This window comes from Gambusia affinis, linkage group LG04, assembly GCF_019740435.1.
Source record: "Gambusia affinis linkage group LG04, SWU_Gaff_1.0, whole genome shotgun sequence".
Lineage (NCBI taxonomy): Eukaryota > Metazoa > Chordata > Actinopteri > Cyprinodontiformes > Poeciliidae > Gambusia > Gambusia affinis.
The window spans coordinates 22,575,156-22,594,764 of record NC_057871.1 but is presented as its reverse complement, the minus strand read 5'-3'; the positions used below and the strand labels follow the sequence as shown (position 1 = coordinate 22,594,764).

General features: G+C 38.6%; 2 protein-coding genes across 4 annotated transcripts; both read right to left on the bottom strand.

Moving 5' to 3' along the window:
* Positions 1-411: 411 nt before the first annotated feature.
* Positions 412-6,319, bottom strand: LOC122829706. Of its 2 annotated transcripts, none has more exons than XM_044114466.1 (6): positions 6,179-6,319; positions 5,763-6,083; positions 3,866-3,880; positions 3,721-3,771; positions 3,483-3,619; positions 412-1,247 (listed from the first exon to the last, which is right to left on the bottom strand). In XM_044114466.1, exons 1-6 carry the CDS (start codon positions 6,213-6,215, stop codon positions 933-935), a joined length of 876 nt encoding a protein of 291 aa, XP_043970401.1. In that variant the 5' UTR covers positions 6,216-6,319; the 3' UTR covers positions 412-932. The 2 variants fall into 2 exon arrangements, with proteins under 2 accessions (XP_043970401.1, XP_043970400.1); XM_044114465.1 differs by having other exon boundaries at positions 3,866-3,979; positions 6,179-6,318.
* Positions 6,320-11,547: 5,228 nt separating this feature from the next.
* Positions 11,548-18,377, bottom strand: LOC122829705 (CMRF35-like molecule 1). 2 transcript variants are annotated; one of them, XM_044114464.1, is made up of 6 exons: positions 18,083-18,377; positions 14,715-15,062; positions 13,783-13,935; positions 11,973-12,068; positions 11,861-11,892; positions 11,548-11,791 (listed from the first exon to the last, which is right to left on the bottom strand). In XM_044114464.1, the coding sequence occupies exons 1-6, from the start codon at positions 18,150-18,152 to the stop codon at positions 11,636-11,638; spliced, it is 855 nt and encodes a 284-aa protein (XP_043970399.1). In that variant the 5' UTR covers positions 18,153-18,377; the 3' UTR covers positions 11,548-11,635. The 2 variants fall into 2 exon arrangements, with proteins under 2 accessions (XP_043970399.1, XP_043970398.1); XM_044114463.1 differs by having other exon boundaries at positions 13,783-13,950; positions 18,083-18,374.
* Between the last annotated feature and the right edge of the window lie 1,232 nt (positions 18,378-19,609).

Here is a 19,609-nt window from a genome sequence, read left to right as displayed (position 1 = left end):
TCAGAAATGTTTTGTGGACTTTGTTGAAGACTTAAATTTTACCCAATATCTCAACATTTGCCCTTGATGAATGTGCAAACCTTGTGGAGGCTTCAAAGCTTACTGGAAATTACCAGTGCTGTAAAAAAAAACCTGCACCCCAAAGGGAGAAGTGCAGAACTGAACCAGCCATGGGAACGTGTCCAACGCACGGATTGAACGGCTTCACATTTCCTCCGTTGCTATTGCTAAAACTACAGGCAGACAGATGTCGTCGTTTACAACTTCTCCCTCTGTTTTCTGGTGGAGACGTTGGGGTGGGGGAGATGACGTGTTCGCAACAAATACATTTATGAATAAATTGTACTTTATTTAATCAAAGTTAAAAAAAAAACAAATATATATTTCCAAAGCTTGTTTGTACAAAGTAAGTGAAAGAGAAGAAGTTTTTATTGGGAAAAGTGACGATGATTTACACAGTGAAGAAAAACATATGAACAGTTTTTGATACTTGATATAAACATCCATCAGTGCAAATATATACAGTACATTTAAATATCCACAGTTATATAGGTTTCCAGAAGGCATGAATCATTTATAAATAAGCAGCTTGTGCTATTAACGTGAGGTCACAAAGAAGATAATATTTCACTTTCATCCATCCTGTATGTATGCAGTGTTTATGGAAAGTACTATTTGTTCCTTAAATTGCATTGTTAGCATATAATCTTTAAACTTCTATATTACTCTACTTACTACCACCTAAATGTACTGTGAACTTAAATCACTCTCTAGTTTCTCTCTGCTCTCTTTTTTTTATTTTTAGCTACACCAGTTTAGTTTTTAGTAGGTTTCAGGATTAAAAGCATATGTATAGTGTACAAAAACATTGTAAGTATTGCTTAAAGTGACATTATTAACATCTTTAAAAAAAAAAGTACTGTATTGCCATCCTAAACGTGATTTATTCTTGACACATCTAAACCAAACCAAAGCGATCTGGAAGGCGGTTCAGTAGAGACAGACTGAGACACACTGTTTATTTCTGCCGCTGCGAACGGCAACGGCGTGATGTAGATCCTGTGGTCTGCGTCATCGATGCTTTGCTGATCTGTTGGTAAATTTCTTGAAGCAGAAGAGAAAGGGAGGTTTTCATAAACGGGAAGGGAAACTGGGCCAGTGTGTCTGGCCGGATGCTGTTGTAAATGGTCAGTAATGACGGATATGTCCCTCTTCACTTCCTTGTCATTAAATTGACGTTCAGTAACCTGAAAAAAGAAAATAAAAAGAGAAAATAAATTTACTGGCTCTCGGTTTTGAACATTTTGAGCTGATATCACTTTGTGTCTTTTCTTGTGGTCTGAAAACAGGTCTACGCCAAATCTTTCTTTTTGTAATATGTCAAAAATCGGGTGTAAAGGGATATGCAATTACTTGTGCTACAATATTTACAATATACAATATAAAATATTGTACAATATACAATCATCTTGACTAACGTCCTTTTCCTCTAACCCTGCCAATACATCGTCATTAAGTAAAATTTGCAAACCACAGGGCTGTGCAGTGACAAATATTATGCATTTGCAATGACAAAGCTTTGTCCGCTGAATTATTGTGCTGTGCGAACGTGTTGACTCGGGTGTTGCGCATGGCGGACAACGCTGTTTCCATGATAACAGCTTTCCCGAACAGGTCTCCGTATTTCTATCGGCTTCATGAGTGGATTGTAGCACACAGGTCGAAGCGAAGCAGAAAGAAGAGTCTGAATAGATAACTGTAATACATTCTGGTCTAATACTTCTCATGAAGGAGCGACAGGAGACTGATACGGACGTTATACAACGTTACGTTACGTTGTCATGGTTACGGTACAGAACGTAACCATGACAGAAAGTATTGGCTCTGTCAGCATGCGCTGGTGGGTATTAGTAATTAGTATTAGTTAGTCGTGCATGATGGTATGAAGGTGGTAGGGTGACCAGACGTCCTCTTTTTCCCGGACATGTCCTACTTTTCATACCTAAAAAAATGTCCGGGGGGAATTTAAAAATCGTCCGGGATTTTGGTCAACTGCCTCAAAACACATTACATAGCTTACAGTGCATTGTGATCACATTGCCACTCCGTTCCACTACTCCATTCCAGGTTTGTTTGTATGGTAAAGAAATCGGTAGCGCATGTGTGTCCGCCGGTTCTAAGGCCCCATATTACCTTGGACCGGCTCTGCATGAGCAGCTGCTGCGATGCAAATCTCTGGACTCTACCTGGAATCTACCTGGAACGCGGTGGACCCGGTCAGTCTGCCGATGCTTTGGAGACATCTTGATTCATTTCATTGTGGCATGTTTGGCTTTTTTCTGCGATTCTATTTATTGCTGCAATATTTTCTCTGATGTTTATTCTGTGAATTCGGGCCGAGATTCGGCCCAAATGCTCTGGACCGAATCTTCCTTTAATACTTGAGGTTCTGCAATAACTTCTACAGCCGCGAACCTCCAGCCCAGATCCCGTCAGCAGCGGCTTTAAACCGTCTGGTATACACGTTAAGGAGAAGAAGAGCGAACAGTCAGCTGGTGGTACCGGGTGGTACCGGGGCTTTAAGCTGCGTTGCGACTTGCGGTGGACCGACTCGAGCTGCCTGTAGTGAACCGGGCTTTTAGCAGAATGATTAAGTTAAAGTCAGACGTTTTCTCTGCAGCTGAAGCATTTCTGTGTTTAGGGGCGAGGCGGATTTTGTCCCGCTATTGCAAGGACGATTATAAAAATATACAGTTTTTTTAACGTCAACATCAGACCTACGTTTTTATTCACTAACCAATGTATGAAACAATATTCTTGCCCATAATTTGATAGTTAGAGGACACAGATCCGCCCCCCCCCCTCCTCACCATGGACCCGGTGTGTGAACAACATGGAGGCTCTGAGAATCATTATTAGACTGAGGGCAGCCAGACTAGTTTATTTTGCTAACTTATATTTAGCTCAATATTATTGCTGAGGGGCACAAACAGGCCTTCTGACATACAGATTAAAAATAAAAAATGTAAAAAAAAAATTTTTTTTGTTTTTTTTGGAAAAAAAAATTCAAAAAGGGCATGGGGGCGTCACGGATAAAAAGGGCAGGAGCTCAAGCCCCCTCCACCCCCCCCCCGCCCCCTCTGCACATACCTGGTGACAGAGGTGTTAAACTGTAGAAATGCTCGATCACTCCATTAGATGTGGGATAAACAAAATGTTTTCTAAAATGTCAAAATATTCCTCCCCAAGGTTCCCCACCCATTTGACACTTTGACAGTAGATGTTGTGGTAAAACACCCCTACGCAAAAAACTATGGCAGACTTGAAAAGAGAGAGAGAGAGTGAGAGATTGCTTTTGGAAAAACCCGTTTCTTACGTTCCACCCCTGCAACCAGTAAAAGAAAGCAGCTCTGTCAGCTCTGATTAATCTGCTGTTAAGAACTAGTCTGTTGCTTAAGTGTGCTGCGAGGACACTTCCTGACCTCACTCCTGGGCTCTTTGTTGTCGAGGCAAAGCAGGAGTTGAGGTTTCGACATTTCTCGGCGTTTCCTGGCGTACGCGGCCAGGGTGAAGATTACGAGTGTAGCAGCGGTCCCGGCCGCAGCGAACAACACAGGGTCTGATCAGATGCAAGATACAAAAAAATATATGTATATATAACACGTTATCTGATTGTTTCCATACACACACTGCACAACAGATGAGTAGAGAGATACCCACTGAGGCTGACGTTAGCCAACACTGTAGTTGTTGAAGTGGTGTTGTTTATCACTGTAAGCAGAGATAATGAATTAGGTATTGATTATTTTAATGTGTAAGGACTCGCGTATGAAATGAAATGAAATGAAATGACAGGCACTCCTACCTTCTGAGATGTTTCCTGTCGCATTTGTTCCCATGCGGGTTGTCAGTTGTGTTGAGTCGGTGACGGTCGGAAACCAGGAGGAAGAAACAACAGGTGAAACCGTCATTTTAAAAGCTGTGTGAAACAAAAGAAGGTTTTCAGAAGAAGGTGTTAGGTGTACTTTTCTTTAAGTTGATGTTTCTGTGTGAAAAATGTTTCACACAGAAACTCACACAGAAATGTAACTCTTAAATCCTGTGTTAAAACCAGTCTCCTATTAATTTAAATGATCCGTTTCTCTTTGTGGTATGAGTTACTGAAATCAATAAATTAATTTATTGAATATGAATATATTTATGTTGCAACACCACATAGCCCATAATTAGTCTCATGCACATTAGCTGTGTCTCGTGGTCTAAATCGTCAAATTCTGACAAAACGATTGTATTTTTGCCTATTTAGAAATTCATGTAAAGGTTTTTATATTTGTAACTTTTAGAGGTCAATGATCATTGTGCTCTATTCTAAAATAATGACTGTATGTTCATCTTGAATGTGCAAACCTTCTCAATTATGAAGTATATATTATGAATGCAGAGATTAGATTGATTCATCCTGTCAGGTTTTTTATGTCAGAAAAGAGCATTCAAAAATAAATCAGTTTTATTACTAGCTTGTCATCAATCTGGGTGACATTTCTGCCTCCAGACTCCATCGGCCCCTGCTGATTTCTGATATTCTGACTGAAAAAGGGAAGAAAAGAAATCCACAGTAGCATTCTGTCTGATTCAATCAGGATTTAATTATCAAACAGTCCAAATCAGTCGCTTTCATTTGCTTTTGTTTGCGTCTCACAAGGTTTTCTTTTACTCCCCTTCCATTCAACCGAGGAGACAGACTTCAGTTTAACCAGCAAAGTTGTTTTGTTTTGTTTTTTTTCATTCATATAAATCTTAATTTGGCTCCAGACTGATGCAAACTGGGTCCAATCAACTGGCTGGCAAGGTTTCAGTGTGTGGTGTCCTGCACCTACTACGGTCCAAAGCTGGTTCTAAGAAAGGGATGACCCAATAACCTCATTTCAGACCACATTTTAAAATCCTCTGTTCAGTTCTGATGTGGATTGTTTTTTTTGTGGTGGCCACGTGGTTTGGAAATTTTGAATCAAACCCACAAATTCACTTCCCCAGTCAAATTCAAAATTGGTCTTAGAATTTAGGTCTAATTTTAAACCCACCTGCATTAAACTTCTAGGAAATTCTGTCAATAAAAGTGTGACGTTTCTTTTAACTAGGACCAATGAGAATATTTTTCAAACGTCAATTCAAACAATTCTTCTTCAGAAAACTATCCTCCTGATTTTTGTACTGATGTAGAAATTGTGTAGCGATTTTTGCGAGTGCATTTCATTCACTCAGTTTTAGCATTTGGTAATTACATTTGTAAAATATAATATTTGATGAAAGTAATTTGATTAATAAAATAAATCTGATAAACTTCCAGAATCTCATTGCTTCCTTAAGGGTGGGATTGATCGTTGCCCCGGATAGATAAAATATTTATCCATCAGAACTGATTTTTATTTTATTTTTTTTAAAGTTCTACAACTTATCATAAAACTGGTTGAGACAGTTTCTATTCAGACAAACTGAAGCGTTTAAAGGAACTTCAGTTCTGCTAAAATGTAAATTTTTTTTAATTTAAGCTCATCCAGCTGATGCCTAAATTGGTTTCTAGAGATACGATTCACAAACGAGCAAGACAGCCCCACTTAATTTTCAGATACACCGATTTCTCTAAAACGTATTTCCCACTTAATTGCTCCTACATTTAGACATGCATACGAATCCCCCACTAACAACAAGCAGTGATAGATGGAAAACAAAAGTCTCTGGTTTACACTAAGGACGAAACGTACCTTTATGTACAGTCAGGTTGACCGACGTGTACGTGCTGCTGATGGACCTGACCACGGCGCACCAGTACATGTGTGCGTCTGACAGAAGAAGTTGTGTGATTTTAACCGTGAAGGAGCCGTCCCCAGGGTCCACCAGCATTATCCTTCCAGAGGTGGCAATCTTACCAGGGGACACTTCAACCAGAATGTCTTCTTTGGTCTTGCACGGGTCTTTGCAGAAGTACTTGTTGTTGTTGTGCGCCAGTTTATGAGAGCACATGAACGACACCTCTCCCCCTTCTGTTCCCTCGACGTTGATCTCGGCTCCCAGTGTCAACATCACTGTGAAAAATCAGTTCACGTCACGTTAGGCTTCAGCTGAGCATTTTAAAATTAATGGCGGTAATTACATTTATTTTTGTAGAACTCCTTCATACCTGTAAAAAGACAGCAGAGGACAGAAAGGCTCCTCATTGTTGCGCGGTGGTCACTGCAGAGTCGGTACGGTTTGTTAGTAGAGCATGTAGAGATCAAACCTGGTGCTAAGCCTCACCGCCGTCTGAGCTCTCACTAATGGAATTACATGTAAACAAGCCGTCACCTCCCCTGACAGCTTCCTGTGGTTTCTACTGCAGACAGCAGAAGATGGGAGCTGTGGGCGTCAGCAACCCAAGAGAAGTGATAGTTTCTACAGTATGCAGAACCTCATTGGAACCAGTGAAGGGGGGTTTCTTTTATATACCAAACAGGATTTAGGATTCCAATATGTCTTCACATTTCAGTGAAATGTGAAATAATAATTTAAACCACTCGTCGCTGTGGTGCGTGCACGTAAAAGCAAAAGTGGTACATACATTAGAAAATAACCTGTTGCATGTTATAGCCACTGTAGTGATGTATTTTAGACGCAACACAAGCTTTTAACCAGATATGAACTACATGGCAGAGTTAGCTGGCAGGTTAGCTGCTCAGTTGTTTGTGTAACTTCTTTAGCTCCACAAACTTGCAAGTAAATCTTTAACTGAATAAAGTTAGTGAAATGTGGAAGGGACTTGACAGAAATCATGGAAAAAAAATACTTCATGGACTTTAATTTTTGTTAAAGAGAAATGTTAGCTAGTGTTAGCTTTTGTTCATAACTTACTGCTGTATCTCATTAAACAGCTGCCGGTGTTCAAAGTAGAATTTGTAAAATCATGTCGCAGTCATTTCATCTCAATATGCAGCGCATTTGAAATATATTCATTTTGTTACATTACAGTCTTATTCCAAATTTACACACAAATATACCAAACTTAATTTGGAGTGTTGGGCAAATTTATTAAATTAATTATTCGCAGCCTTTTGTCATGAAGCTCAAAATTGAGCCATTTCCACTGATCATCCTTGAGATGTTTCTACATCTTTAATGGAGTCCAGCTGTGATGAATTCAGTCGATTGGACTTTATATGGAAAGCCACACACGTCTGTATAAGGTCAGTGGTCAAACACCAAGCATGAAATCAAAAGAATCGTCTTTAGACCTCAGAGACAGGATTGTCTTGAATCCCAAATCTGGAGTAGGATTCAGAAATATTTTCTGCTGCTTTGGTGATCCCAATGATCTCAGGATGATCCTCCGTCACTCTTAAATGGAAGAAATGTGGAAACACCAAGACTCCTCCTGGTGCTGGCTAAACTGAGCGATCATAGAGGAAGAGCCTAAGGGCTTTGGAGAGAGGAGAACCTTCCAGAATGACGACCACCTCAGCGGCTATCCACCTCTCTAACACCAACACAATGATTCTCCTCCCAAATGTTAGGGGATGGATTCATATTTCTGTTTGCTAATTCAAATGCCAATTCACAAATGGCATTTGAATGCCAAATGTGAATTGACTCCTTGGAGAAATGACTCCTTGGAGTCAAGAAATGGAAGCACTGACTCAATTTATCCCCAAGGCATTTGACCCACAGCCACCACTTTGGAGAAGAAAATGACCTAGCTTAGCAATTCGCACAGACCTTTAGCTAAATGGCTTAAAAATGCTGGCAATCTGTCAACATGTATGGCATAAATGTTTATACCATAGATGTTAAATAAATTTACTTTCATATAACAGTCATAACAGCTGAAATATAAAATATTTACTTTGACAAGCAAAAAAATGTTGCATTAGAAAAATGAGTTTATGGCCACACGGCGACATGTAAGAATAACTTGAGGGTGCAGGTAAACTTATCTGCCTGCTGCTTTTTTAAAAAATGTTTTTTTTTTCTTAAACTAAAGACAAACTTTAAAAACAGATTAATTTTCATCTGAGTATCTTTGACTCAAAATGAAGAACCTGGAGGTAAATGTACACGTGTATGTACGCAGTGACAAAGTCTAATTTGCATGAGGAGCTCTTGTAGACACGCAGTAGAAACATATTTTTTCTCTTACCTAGAAACAACACACCATTTTTTGATTTGTTGATAACTGGCTATATTTATCACCATCCAGAAATCCCCAGATGGTACTTCTGTTGTGGTCTAGTAAGAAGAAGGAGAGCGTGGGCTCAGTAACAATGTTCAGGTTCAAAATAAGGAACCCCTGAACTATTTGTGGTATTAATCAGCATGAGACTTGCAGTGACAGAAACAGAAAGTAAATAAAAGGATGGTGTTGAGATTTTCAAGATTAGATGCAAATTATTGTTAAACAAAAAAAAAAACCTCACCAAAACAAAAAACGTGAAATAAATTATGAAACAAGGAGCTAAATACCACCAGAGCAATAAAACAAGAAGATTGGGGGGGGAAAAAGAAACACAACTAAAAAAAACTTTAAAATGCACAAATAAAAACTAAACAGAATAAATATTAACTGATTAAAGAATGATGTTATTTTTTTTATAGTTTACTCGATATTAGCTTTGTTTTAATTTACAGTAGCTCTAAGAAGTGTGCACCTTTATTAAAATACGACGGTTTTATGACGTGAAAATACATTTTTTACCCAAAATATGAAACTTATTTGACTAAACACAAACATAAAAAAGCAGTTGGTCAAGCAAATGTGAAAAAAATATGGCAATAATGTGGTTAAATAACTGTGGACACCTTTAAATATTTACTTTATCAAAGCATCTGATTCATTTTCAGCATTCAGGCTTCTTAGATTTACGCCTTATATTAAATTATACTGAATATGGAAAACCTGGGGAAAAGTTCAGAGGTTTTAATGGGATCTTCCTCACATTCGCTCATTTACATCTTTTAGTTTACAAAAGCATTAAAATGACTGTGTACAATGGTATCAGACAGGAGAAGAGCACAAAAAAAAATTCATAGGATTTTATATGGAGCAGTGACAATAATTCTCAGAAAAATGAGAAAACAAATAAATGTGACAAGACTAAAACTAAACATTTCTCCAAAATGACATCCTCCTGTTTTCTTCAAAAGTCTAAACTAACAATAAGGTCGCGTGAAAATATTCAGACGTGGAAACAACGTCAATAAAATACGTGTGAGAACAAGTCAATTACAAGACTTTTAATTGCGGTGCTTATTGCCATGTCAATACTGAACAACATGCCTCTTTGTGCAGATCTCGATATTTTGTTTGCCTCAGTTGTCACTCTCCAAGATCTAAAACATTATATGGAACACATAAATATTCAAAGACGTCTATTATTTTTCTTGAAAATACAGTGAACAATTTTTAAAATAAAAAGCTACACAGAAACATTAATTCCTGCTCATTTGAGGATCCAGCCCCTCGTACTCAGCCAGGTATCGGAGGCCATGGTCTGCACCTACCATGCGTAGACTCATGTGAAGCCTGGCGGAGGCAACTGAACTTTTGTAAGGTAAATATCTGCGTCAACATGTTTGATGCTGCCTGTTTCCGACAATTAAAAACCCAGAGCTGAAAACAAAAAGCGCTTCACGTAATATTTATCCACACACACATATACAAACACTTATGCAACCAGGTTACTGTCACTTTTCTTTTTACTTTAATGTTTCTTTTGTTCGTTTGTCGGTTGGATTAATCCAGGGGTGTCAAAGTCAAATGGACGGAGGGCCAAATAAAAAATTTTGCTACAAGCCGAGGGCCGGACTGATCGAATGTTCATTGAAATTTTTTTAAATGACGCATATAGTCTAGTGCAGTGGTCTCCAACAGTACAGCGGACCGGCCCAAGCCTTCGTAAATTTCCTGCGGACCGGGGGGGGGGGGGGGGTGCGTGCGTTGTGAGGATCGAGCGTTGCGTACAGTTCAAATAAGGAAGATATTTTTTTTTTCAGACGGGGTGCCGGCTTGCTGCGGTCTGCGGGCCGGTTCTAATAATAAATCAAGGTCATCCCAGGGGCCGTAGAAAATCTTCTCGCGGGCCGGATGTGGCCCGCGGGCCGGATGTGGCCCGCGGGCCTTGACTCTGACATATGTGGATTAATCAGTATAAATGTTTTGTTTTTGTGTTGAAAAAATTCAAAAATGATTTATGACCCTCATTATTTCACATTACGAAAGCCTGTAATTAAACAAGGAAGAGTGTACACTAAACACACCGAATTAATAATATGGCTAAAATGCATTGATAAAATCAATGTTAGTATAAGTGTGACAATATTTAGTCATCTGGATGTTGGAGAAGACTCAAACCACATATTTGACCTTAGACAGGAAATACCTTGGTAGTAAATAGGATGGATGTTGTATTACACTTAAATTTGAAGCTTTTCTCAGTTTCCTTCAGTGAAGTCTTCTGCTTCTTACTTGGTTGTTCAGTCAACGGGAAGTGGCGCCCCCCAGTGGTTTAAAATATGTAAACACCAAGAAAATGAACAGGTCTACTTCGCAAGTTTATCTAAATACCTAAACTGGTCAAACCTAAACGGGGTTGAATAAATATTTAAGATTCATAAAACCTCAATATATGTTAAAACACTCACAAACTCCCATAAAAAGCATTTTAAGTTGTTTATTTTTTGCATCAGACCTAAATTAGACTGAGATGAACATGACCATATGTAATATAAAAGTCCTGGACTTTGTAAAGCACAAGGCTAGCAATGGACAAAGCTCCTCTTCAAAGGGTTTTTGTAGTTATTAATATTTGAGATGTTAAATATATATTTTCTTTAAAATTTGCAACATTTTCCAGAATGTTGTTCAATAACAGTGGGTATGTGTTTATGTACAGATGGATTCTCAGAAGAAAATGTACATGGCTTGGTGAACTGGTTGCGATACCAAAACTGCTCTAGACAGTTTTTCTTTTAGAAAAGAACAATCATATTTAAACAATAAAGCAAATTTCTGGTGTAATATTAAAAGCCGGTGACAGATATGGAGGATGAAACAAGCTCAGGGACTTCTGTAGTGTGAATACTTGAACTGGAAAAACTGTTTTCTATTATTAGTTTCGTAGATTTACTGTAAAAATTTCAACACAAACAGGGGAACAATTTTGTAGTTTGGGGGTTAATTTTCTTACTCCCTCACAAAGTGATTCGTTCACAAAATAAAGAATATTCAATAAGCAACTGTATTATTGTCAAATAGCTCACTTTATTTAGCTTAAAACTTAAAAACCTTATGAACCTGAATGAATCGCTGAACAACATTTATAAAATACTCTTATTCTAAAGCAGACGTGAAGTTATGCAACGCTTGTATGGCGCCCTCTGTTGGTCTTTTTGTCAACTTTTAATTGCGGTGCTTATTGCCATGTCAATACTGAACAACATGCCTCTTTGTGTAGATCTCGATATTTTGTTTGCCTCAGTTGTCACTCTCCAAAATCTAAAACATTATATGGAACACATAAATATTCAACGATTTGTTTATTATTTTTGCTGAAAATACAGCGAGCGATTTTTAAAATAAACACCTGCACAGAAACAGAGTAATTCCTGCTCATTCAAGGCTTCTGGGATCCAGCCCCTCGTACGCAGCCGCATACCGGAGGCCATCGTCTGCACCAGATCCTGGATGGTCGTCTTCTTCTGAAGTCTGGACCCCAACCGCGACCTGACTGCAGGCAGTGTCTACGTTTTCCTGACAGCAGTCGTCCTGAGAATAATTGCATTTTTATGTCTTTGTTTTCAATTATGAAACAAATCGGATAGAAAACAACTTTACCTCATTTTTGTTCGCCGACAGTCTGATCTCACCTGAAACAAGCACATGGAAATATCAATTTAGCCGTTTCAGGCAGCAAAACTTTGGAAATTCTGCATTTGTGATGCCTCACCCGCCATGTTCCGCCAGTGTCTGTAGAATATCAGAGGAATAATGGCACAAACCAGAAAAGCCAGGCTACCGGAGACGATTATAACAACCATTGTGTCTGCAGACAGAGACTACTGGTTACTACACTTTTTATACATTTGTATTTAAAAAGCAAGATTTTACGGTAATATTCCTAACAGGTTTTTTAGATTTTTGTTGGCTCAACATTTTGATTCTCTGCTTCATTATTTTTCTGCATATCTGTGAATGTGTTTTACCCAAGGGGCAAACTTTATTTCAGTGTTGCCCTTATTCTTCCCTTGCATTGCATTTTGCTTGCTAACTTAATACCCATTATCTGGTTAAATAAAAGGTTATCATTATTAAAACAATGTATATATAACTAGAATTAGGAAGTTGGACAATTATTGGTTGCACAGGAGAAACAAAAAAAATTGCATTTATATACTCAAAGTTTTAGTTATGTAACATTAGTGTGGCAAGACTGCCAAGTTACAGTCATATTTTAAAAAGAGACAGAAGGCGTTGTGCCTCAGGGGTGTGTGTTTGGTCCTCTGACGTTTGGGTTCTTACAGATGTCAGCTGACATTTTTACTTTTATGACATATTGACTCTTTTAACACCAGTAACACATGTAAACTGGATGCTTTGAATGACTGTATTGAGATCATTTTACTATTCCTTTTTTATTTTGTGGTGATTTGCAACAAATCGAGGCATCTTACTACACAGATGGATTCAATATAAATACAGTACAGAAATACGTGCCATCAGGTTCACTCTGTAATGAATATTTGTTAAAAAAAAAAAAGGTTTACAATTTAGTTAAGCTTACATAAAGTGATTGGTTTAAATTGCATCAGCAAAAAATTTTTTTGTCTACATCACATATGTCAGAGTCAAGGCCCGCGGGCCACATCCGGCCCGCGAGAAGATTTTCTACGGCCCCTGGGATGACCTTGATTTATTATTAGAACCGGCCCGCAGACCGCAGCAAGCCGGCACCCCGTCTGAAAAAAAAAATATCTTCCTTATTTGAACTGTACGCAACGCTCGATCCTCACAACGCACGCACTTCGTTCGATCATCACAACGCACGCAACCCCCCCCCCCCCGGTCCGCAGGAAATTTACGAAGGCCTGGGCCGGTCCGCTGTACTGTTGGAGACCACTGCACTAGACTATATGCGTCATTTAAAAAAATTTCAATGAACATTCGATCAGTCCGGCCCTCGGCTTGTAGCAAAATTTTTTATTTGGCCCTCCGTCCATTTGACTTTGACACCCCTGGTCTACATGTTACTTTTGATAATGATTTGAAGATTTTATTGATGACTTAAGGGTCACCCCTGTCTTATATATTTTATAGTTTTACAAGCTCAGTTTTGTGCTTCTGCTGTTGGAGTCAAATATTACTCTTTTGAAATACTTTTTTCATTTTATTTTAGTAACTAGGTTTTACCACTTATATTAGAATAAATCAGATTGTCTTGGAATAAGCGTTTTGAAAATATCTGTTCTGTTTTACTGTAATTTATATAATTTTATTTTAACAGAAACCAACTTTCTTTTCTGCACTATACATTAATAAATTCTTAACTTTGTATTTGTATGACTCACAACAGTTTTCATGTAGCGCAATATAAAATTTAAAAAAGACTCGACTAAATTTGGACTAAACTGGTTTCTATGTATTTAGAAACTACGGTAATATGACTTGCTTTTGTTACAAATCAAAAATATTCTTATCAGACTGAACAATGCATTTCTATGGCTGCTCTTTCACATTTTAAGGTTTGCTTGGCGCACTACCTGTGAAGTTGTTTGCTTCTTTCTGTGTTCTCTTCCTTCCCGAAGGTGGCAGCGTGATTGGTACGTCGGATGCTCCGCTGCTTGATGAAAAGCCACCTCTGGGAGAGAGTAGCCCCGTCTGCAGGACGGTACTCTGAGTTATAGAGGATCCAGCTGGAACAGTGAGAGCTTTGAGAGACCAAGAAACAGCATGACTGGTGAGAGACAATATCATGTGACACTTTAACATATAGTCAAAAACAAGAAAATTCAAACAGAATCAAATATGTACACATTCACAGATCTTTTTTTTTTATGTCAGAGTCTTTCAAGTCAGTCAAAATTGAGATACAAGGAGTTGAATGAATCCAAAATCAGTTATTGTGACAGATATAGATATAGAAAATCTCTGAAAATGTATTACTAAATACTTGCAGTCACGGCTAAAATTGTTTGTGCCCCTAACAGATTTATGTTTGAAGTAGAATTTTTTTATTTTACCAATGTAGTATTAACATTTTGAAGTGGCTAAAGCAGAGTTCAGACTTTAATCTAATAGAGAATCCATGTATGGAACAGATGATTAAGGTGAAGGCAAAGGAATTTTCCAATTTCAATGATTTGGATATCATTACTCAACAAAAATCACCAAATTACTGGTGGAAATACGAAAAGGCTGGTAAGCAATGATTAATAATTAATTTAAACTTCTCCATAATTCATTCCTAGTCTGTCTGCTGTATTTCTTGGTCGTCACAATGCTGTTTGTTCACTAATGATCTCTAGCAAAACCGCTGGAGTTACGAATGACATTGAACTACACACAGATGGACGTTGCTTCCTAAATTTCCTTGGATTTTTTTCCCCCGAGTCATCGTCGCAGACTTTGTAAAGAATATAAAAAAATGAGGTGTTGTCCTTCAACAAGGTATTCATCTACGCCAAATACTTACCGTCTACAACTTTTAGTCTAACTTCATGGTACGTGACGTTCAAGCTTCCCGCCATTCCACAGCGGTAGCTCCCAGCATCGGCTTTCCTCAGCCCGTTTATTGTGACCGTGAAGACCCCGCCGTCTCCTCCGTTAGACTCCATGCTGTATCTCCCGTACCGTGTCACGGCAGAGCTCATCATCTCCATCTGAATGATGGTGTTTCCGCCGGAGCAGACGCCTTTGCAGAAATGTGCGCTGTGGAGCTCAGAAACGTTGACTGGAGACCCGCTACTGAAGCAGTGGATGGAGACGTTTCCTCCAACATGGCCGCTCGCCTCCAGAACCTCTGAGGCGTCCAGACTCACAACTGCAGGGTGAAACGAAGGCTGCTTGAAGATGAATGATTATTTTAGCTAACTGTAGCGCACAGAAGGTATTGTGTGGACATAGGAATTGTGACTTTTGTTTATTGAGAGTAATTTAAGGTTCGCCTGGAAACGTGATTTTGTCATGTACAGGTTTGTCATCCCAATAAATTAGTGTAGCACTACGATGTGGGGCTAAATACGTGTTACCACAAAACAGGAGGTCGTGGGTGGAGAAAGAGCAGAACACTGAGATGGAATAGATGGACAGCTGTCCAGCCTTTTATTCAACTTTCATTTTAACAGAACAGAACCCTTCTAGGAGCCTCAAAAAAACAAAAACAAAAACAGAAAACAAAAAAGCCGAAGGAATCGGCTCTTCTTAAAGGCACTGCACAACTCCTTTTCTATAAATCAACTTTAGTAACTGATCTTGCATCTGTAATTTTACATTAATTGAAATGTGAAACTCAGTAATCTTACATTGGTGTAATCAAAATGTCAAATTATTCAATAACTAAATTAAAATGTTGATTTGTGTTTTGTTTTTGTTAATTTAATCATCATGGCTCGCAGCCAAATCCAGTTTCTCAGAAAAAAATATTCCGTAAGACCAACAAGAAGGGATTTTTGATACAGAAATGTTACATAAAGGCCAACACAGTCATGGGGAAGACTGCTGACTTGACAGTTGTCCAGCAGCCAGCCATTGATGCACTCCACGAGCAGGGTAAGCAACAAATGGTCAATGCTAAAGAAACTTAGTGAAATATATAATCACAACATTGAGTGGTAGGAAAATCTGTAGTGAAGAGAAGTTCTCAAGAAACATATAACTGTAGACCTTTGTTGAGCAAAGAACTGGATTTGGAAAACAAGGTCCCAGAATCAGGTGGAAGAGTGAGGAGGCAAGATGGTTGAGCTCATTGGTTATGGTTCAAGTCGAAAGCCAGCACAGCACTCCACAAGTAAATGATGGGTACTTCATGCTTCTCTCTCATTAAAAATGTTATGGAAATGCCGTGTCAATATTGACACGTGCATATTGACATATTGCACAAGATGCAATATGTGCATCTTGTGCACTTTTTTTTTTACACCAGTTTTTCCTTCCACTTAACTTTCTGCCAAGATGCTTTGGTATTATTTTTAACATTAGCCATTTGCTGCTTACCCTGCTTGTGGAGTGTCAGTAGCTGCCGGCTGGACAACTATCAAGTCACCATGATTGAAGGTTATATTACATTTATATATGAAAAAACATTTTAATTTGTGTTATGTAATTTTTTTTCTAAGAAACTGAATTATGGTTTTTAGCCACATGGGTCTCCAACACCAGATCGACGGAGTAATTCATGCAAAGTGAGCCCTGATGTCACATTACTGAGGTAGGTTTTTGTTCAAACACTTTATCGGTTATTTATGCTGTACAAGTCTTGCCATAAACAGTCCATTTCTCTGTGTTTGTTATTGTTGTTAAGGTAGCCATATTTGTCCATACTTTTATATTAAGTTTCTTAGTTTATTCTGTGCTCAGCATATGTTTGAATTTATTTGTCTCAGATTATTGTCAGGCTTCTTGTTTCTAGTTCCTTGAGTCTCAGTTCGGATTCCTCTGGGTTAGTTAATCTTCCTCATTTTCACTGCTTTCCCATAACTTTGTCACATTTGCTATTATTTTACCTGGTTCACTTTACAACCCTGCCCCAGAATTTAAGCTCCTAATGTCTTGTTTCATTGTTTCCTACTTCCGTTCCTTGCCCATTATTTTGTTCTCTTTATCTGGCATGAATCCAGCTACGTATTTTGTTGCAAATATGGGGAAGTCAGTAGATCACATAAACGGAGTGCATATCAAAGATCCTCTGCTGTAAAAATGTACAATGAATGAGTGAAAATGGAGTTTCATGCTTCCTGAGCCACACTTTTTCACCACTTAGTCCCAATGAATCCTGGTGATGTCAGCCCATGAGGGATGTCGTCTCAACAATTCTCATATGGATGATTTTTATGGATTCGATAATTTTTTTCCATTTGAATGATACAGACCGCTGCTGTGGTAACATCACAGTGGAGAGTCTCCTCTTTTACCTAAATCCAGATCTAACTGTGCAGGAATAAAGTTCTCCTGTAGAACTGACTAATGTTGCATTTGGAAAACAGGCCACATTATGCAAAATGTTGCTTTTAAACAATAAAAAAAAGATTTAAATACAAACACAATGCATTTGTACCAGTATAGGTGTATATTAAACCAAATACATCTTGTTCCAAATTAGTTAAATAGAAGTTTTTACTGATACAACGGGTATGAATGGTATTTTCCAAGCACTGAAAATTAATAATTGCAATTTTCCCTCTTTTTTTTTTTAAGTGATAGTACTATAAAAATGGGCATTTATTTTTTTAAGTCAAATTTTGTGAGACACAAACAAGAAAACAAGTGAAAGCACAGGTTTTCAAAAACAGACAAGAATTAAGATAAAGAAAGGATCGGAACTAGAGACTGCCAGGAAGAGGATTTAATTGTTCCCAGATCCATAGAGTGTGCTGTAACGATGAGATTATTTAATCTCACACAGATTAATCAGAGCAATAAACACGTTCAAAAACATGATAAATCCAGAATTTCAGCATTTCTTGGGTGACATTTTTCTCTCATTCATCTATGCTATCCCTTCTGGGTTGCCCTTCGTCCAAACTAATCTGATCTAGCGTGAATAAACTGTGGACGTCCGTTGTTCTAAAAAAAAAAAAGTACTGAATTGTTATGCAACATAAAATTTCACGGTCGATAAATAATTCTAAATATAAATCGCATTCAAACTTATTTTACTTTATGATATTTATGAAACTAGAGTCTTCTTCAGTTGTTGGGGTCAAACACGTTAGTTGAAGTTTATGCCGAAGCAATTTCAGTATAGAAGAATCGGAGCATTGCAAAATCTTCCTCCTCTCAGCACAAGAATATGGAAAATCAAAATATCGACTCTTCCAAATACAAACCGAGCAATAAACTCACCTGAGAAGCACCAGAAAGTGAAGAGGAGAGACCTCATTCTTTGATTCCAAGTAAAAAGAAGGAACTTCATTTTCTACTGCTAATCTGATTTACTGCCATAAAACAGGAGCGCCTTAAAGAGGAAAGCAACGCTGTGCCCAAACAATTCTGCAGCAAATGATTACAGCGGCTCGTCTTCAGGTTGCCTCAGCATATAAAAAAAAAAATAATGGCATCATTCTGATGTACCAGGCCTCTACTTATCCCCAACAGCAAACATACAGCGTGGGGTAGTTCTTCCCATCACTTTCCCTCGGTATTGAAGAACCAGCTCATGACTGTGGTGGGCTATAAAGTCCTCAGTGTTCATGCTGAGCTCCCCCAGCCATTTGTGTGCCTCCAAAAGTCTAGAGCCCATTACGCTGGAGGCCATTGGACTCAATAAGTGGTCTGTCTGCAGACCGTGTCACGGGTATCTGAGGGCAACCTGAGGTCGATTTGTTTCAACCATGATAATGATAGATTAGACCGCACACAGACACTGGGAGATCAGGCTCCTCACCAGAAAGTATCAAACCACTTCAGGGAAGTGACCACACGCAAAATGAGCTCAATGTCATTTATCTTTAGTAGAGGGGATGTCAGTTCTGTCTTATGACATATTTGGCCCTGTACCAACTCAGGAATAATTTAGGATCTGACTTTCCTTAAGTAACAGATGTTTTTTTGACAAATGCTGGTTAAAAAAAGTATAAAGTATGAAGAAGATCATTCTTTATACTTTCGCCCAACGTTCCTGCCATGGCATCGAAAAGGTCAGTAAGACCCTTAAAATTATAGAATGAGGTTATTCACAGTAAAACCGCGTAACGTAGCAAGAACAAACGTGTTGGCACTTGTAAAACAATGAGTTTTATTTTTTTTAAAACCTTGCTACCACCATTTTCTGTGTGGAGGATGATAAAGTAAGTAAACTAAATATGTTGGTGAGAAAAACGTTCGGAACAGATCGACTTAAACTAGCACCAAGTACAACTACCCAGTATGACCCAGTTTCCCTTATGTCATGCTTTTCATGACATAAATGGTGGCAATTTGGGTTCAAATTAGCGTGGGAGAATTACACAGCTGCTTCTGATTGGTTGGCCTCACATCCACGATGAAAATTTCCCCTCCCACCACATCTCAGAGATGTACTCTGTTGAGATCTGGTGACTCCAGATGAGAGACCGCTGGAACACAGCAGACTCGTTGTCATGTTGGAGACACCACTTTGGGATGGTTTGAGCTTTGTGACATGGTGCTCTGTCCAGCAGGAAGGAGACGTGAAAAATGGCCAGGGTCACAGAAGTTAACAAAAACACTCAGGTAGCCTGTGGAGTTGAAACAATTGTCAACAGGTACCAAGACGTCCTGACGTTTTACGGGAAAATATCCCCAATATGCAGGGGTGCCGCCAGGAATTTTGGGCCCCATGACAAGAAATGAAATTGGGCCCCTCCTGCGCACCTGCTGCTACAGTTTCTTGAGTCTATCCTAACCCGTCAA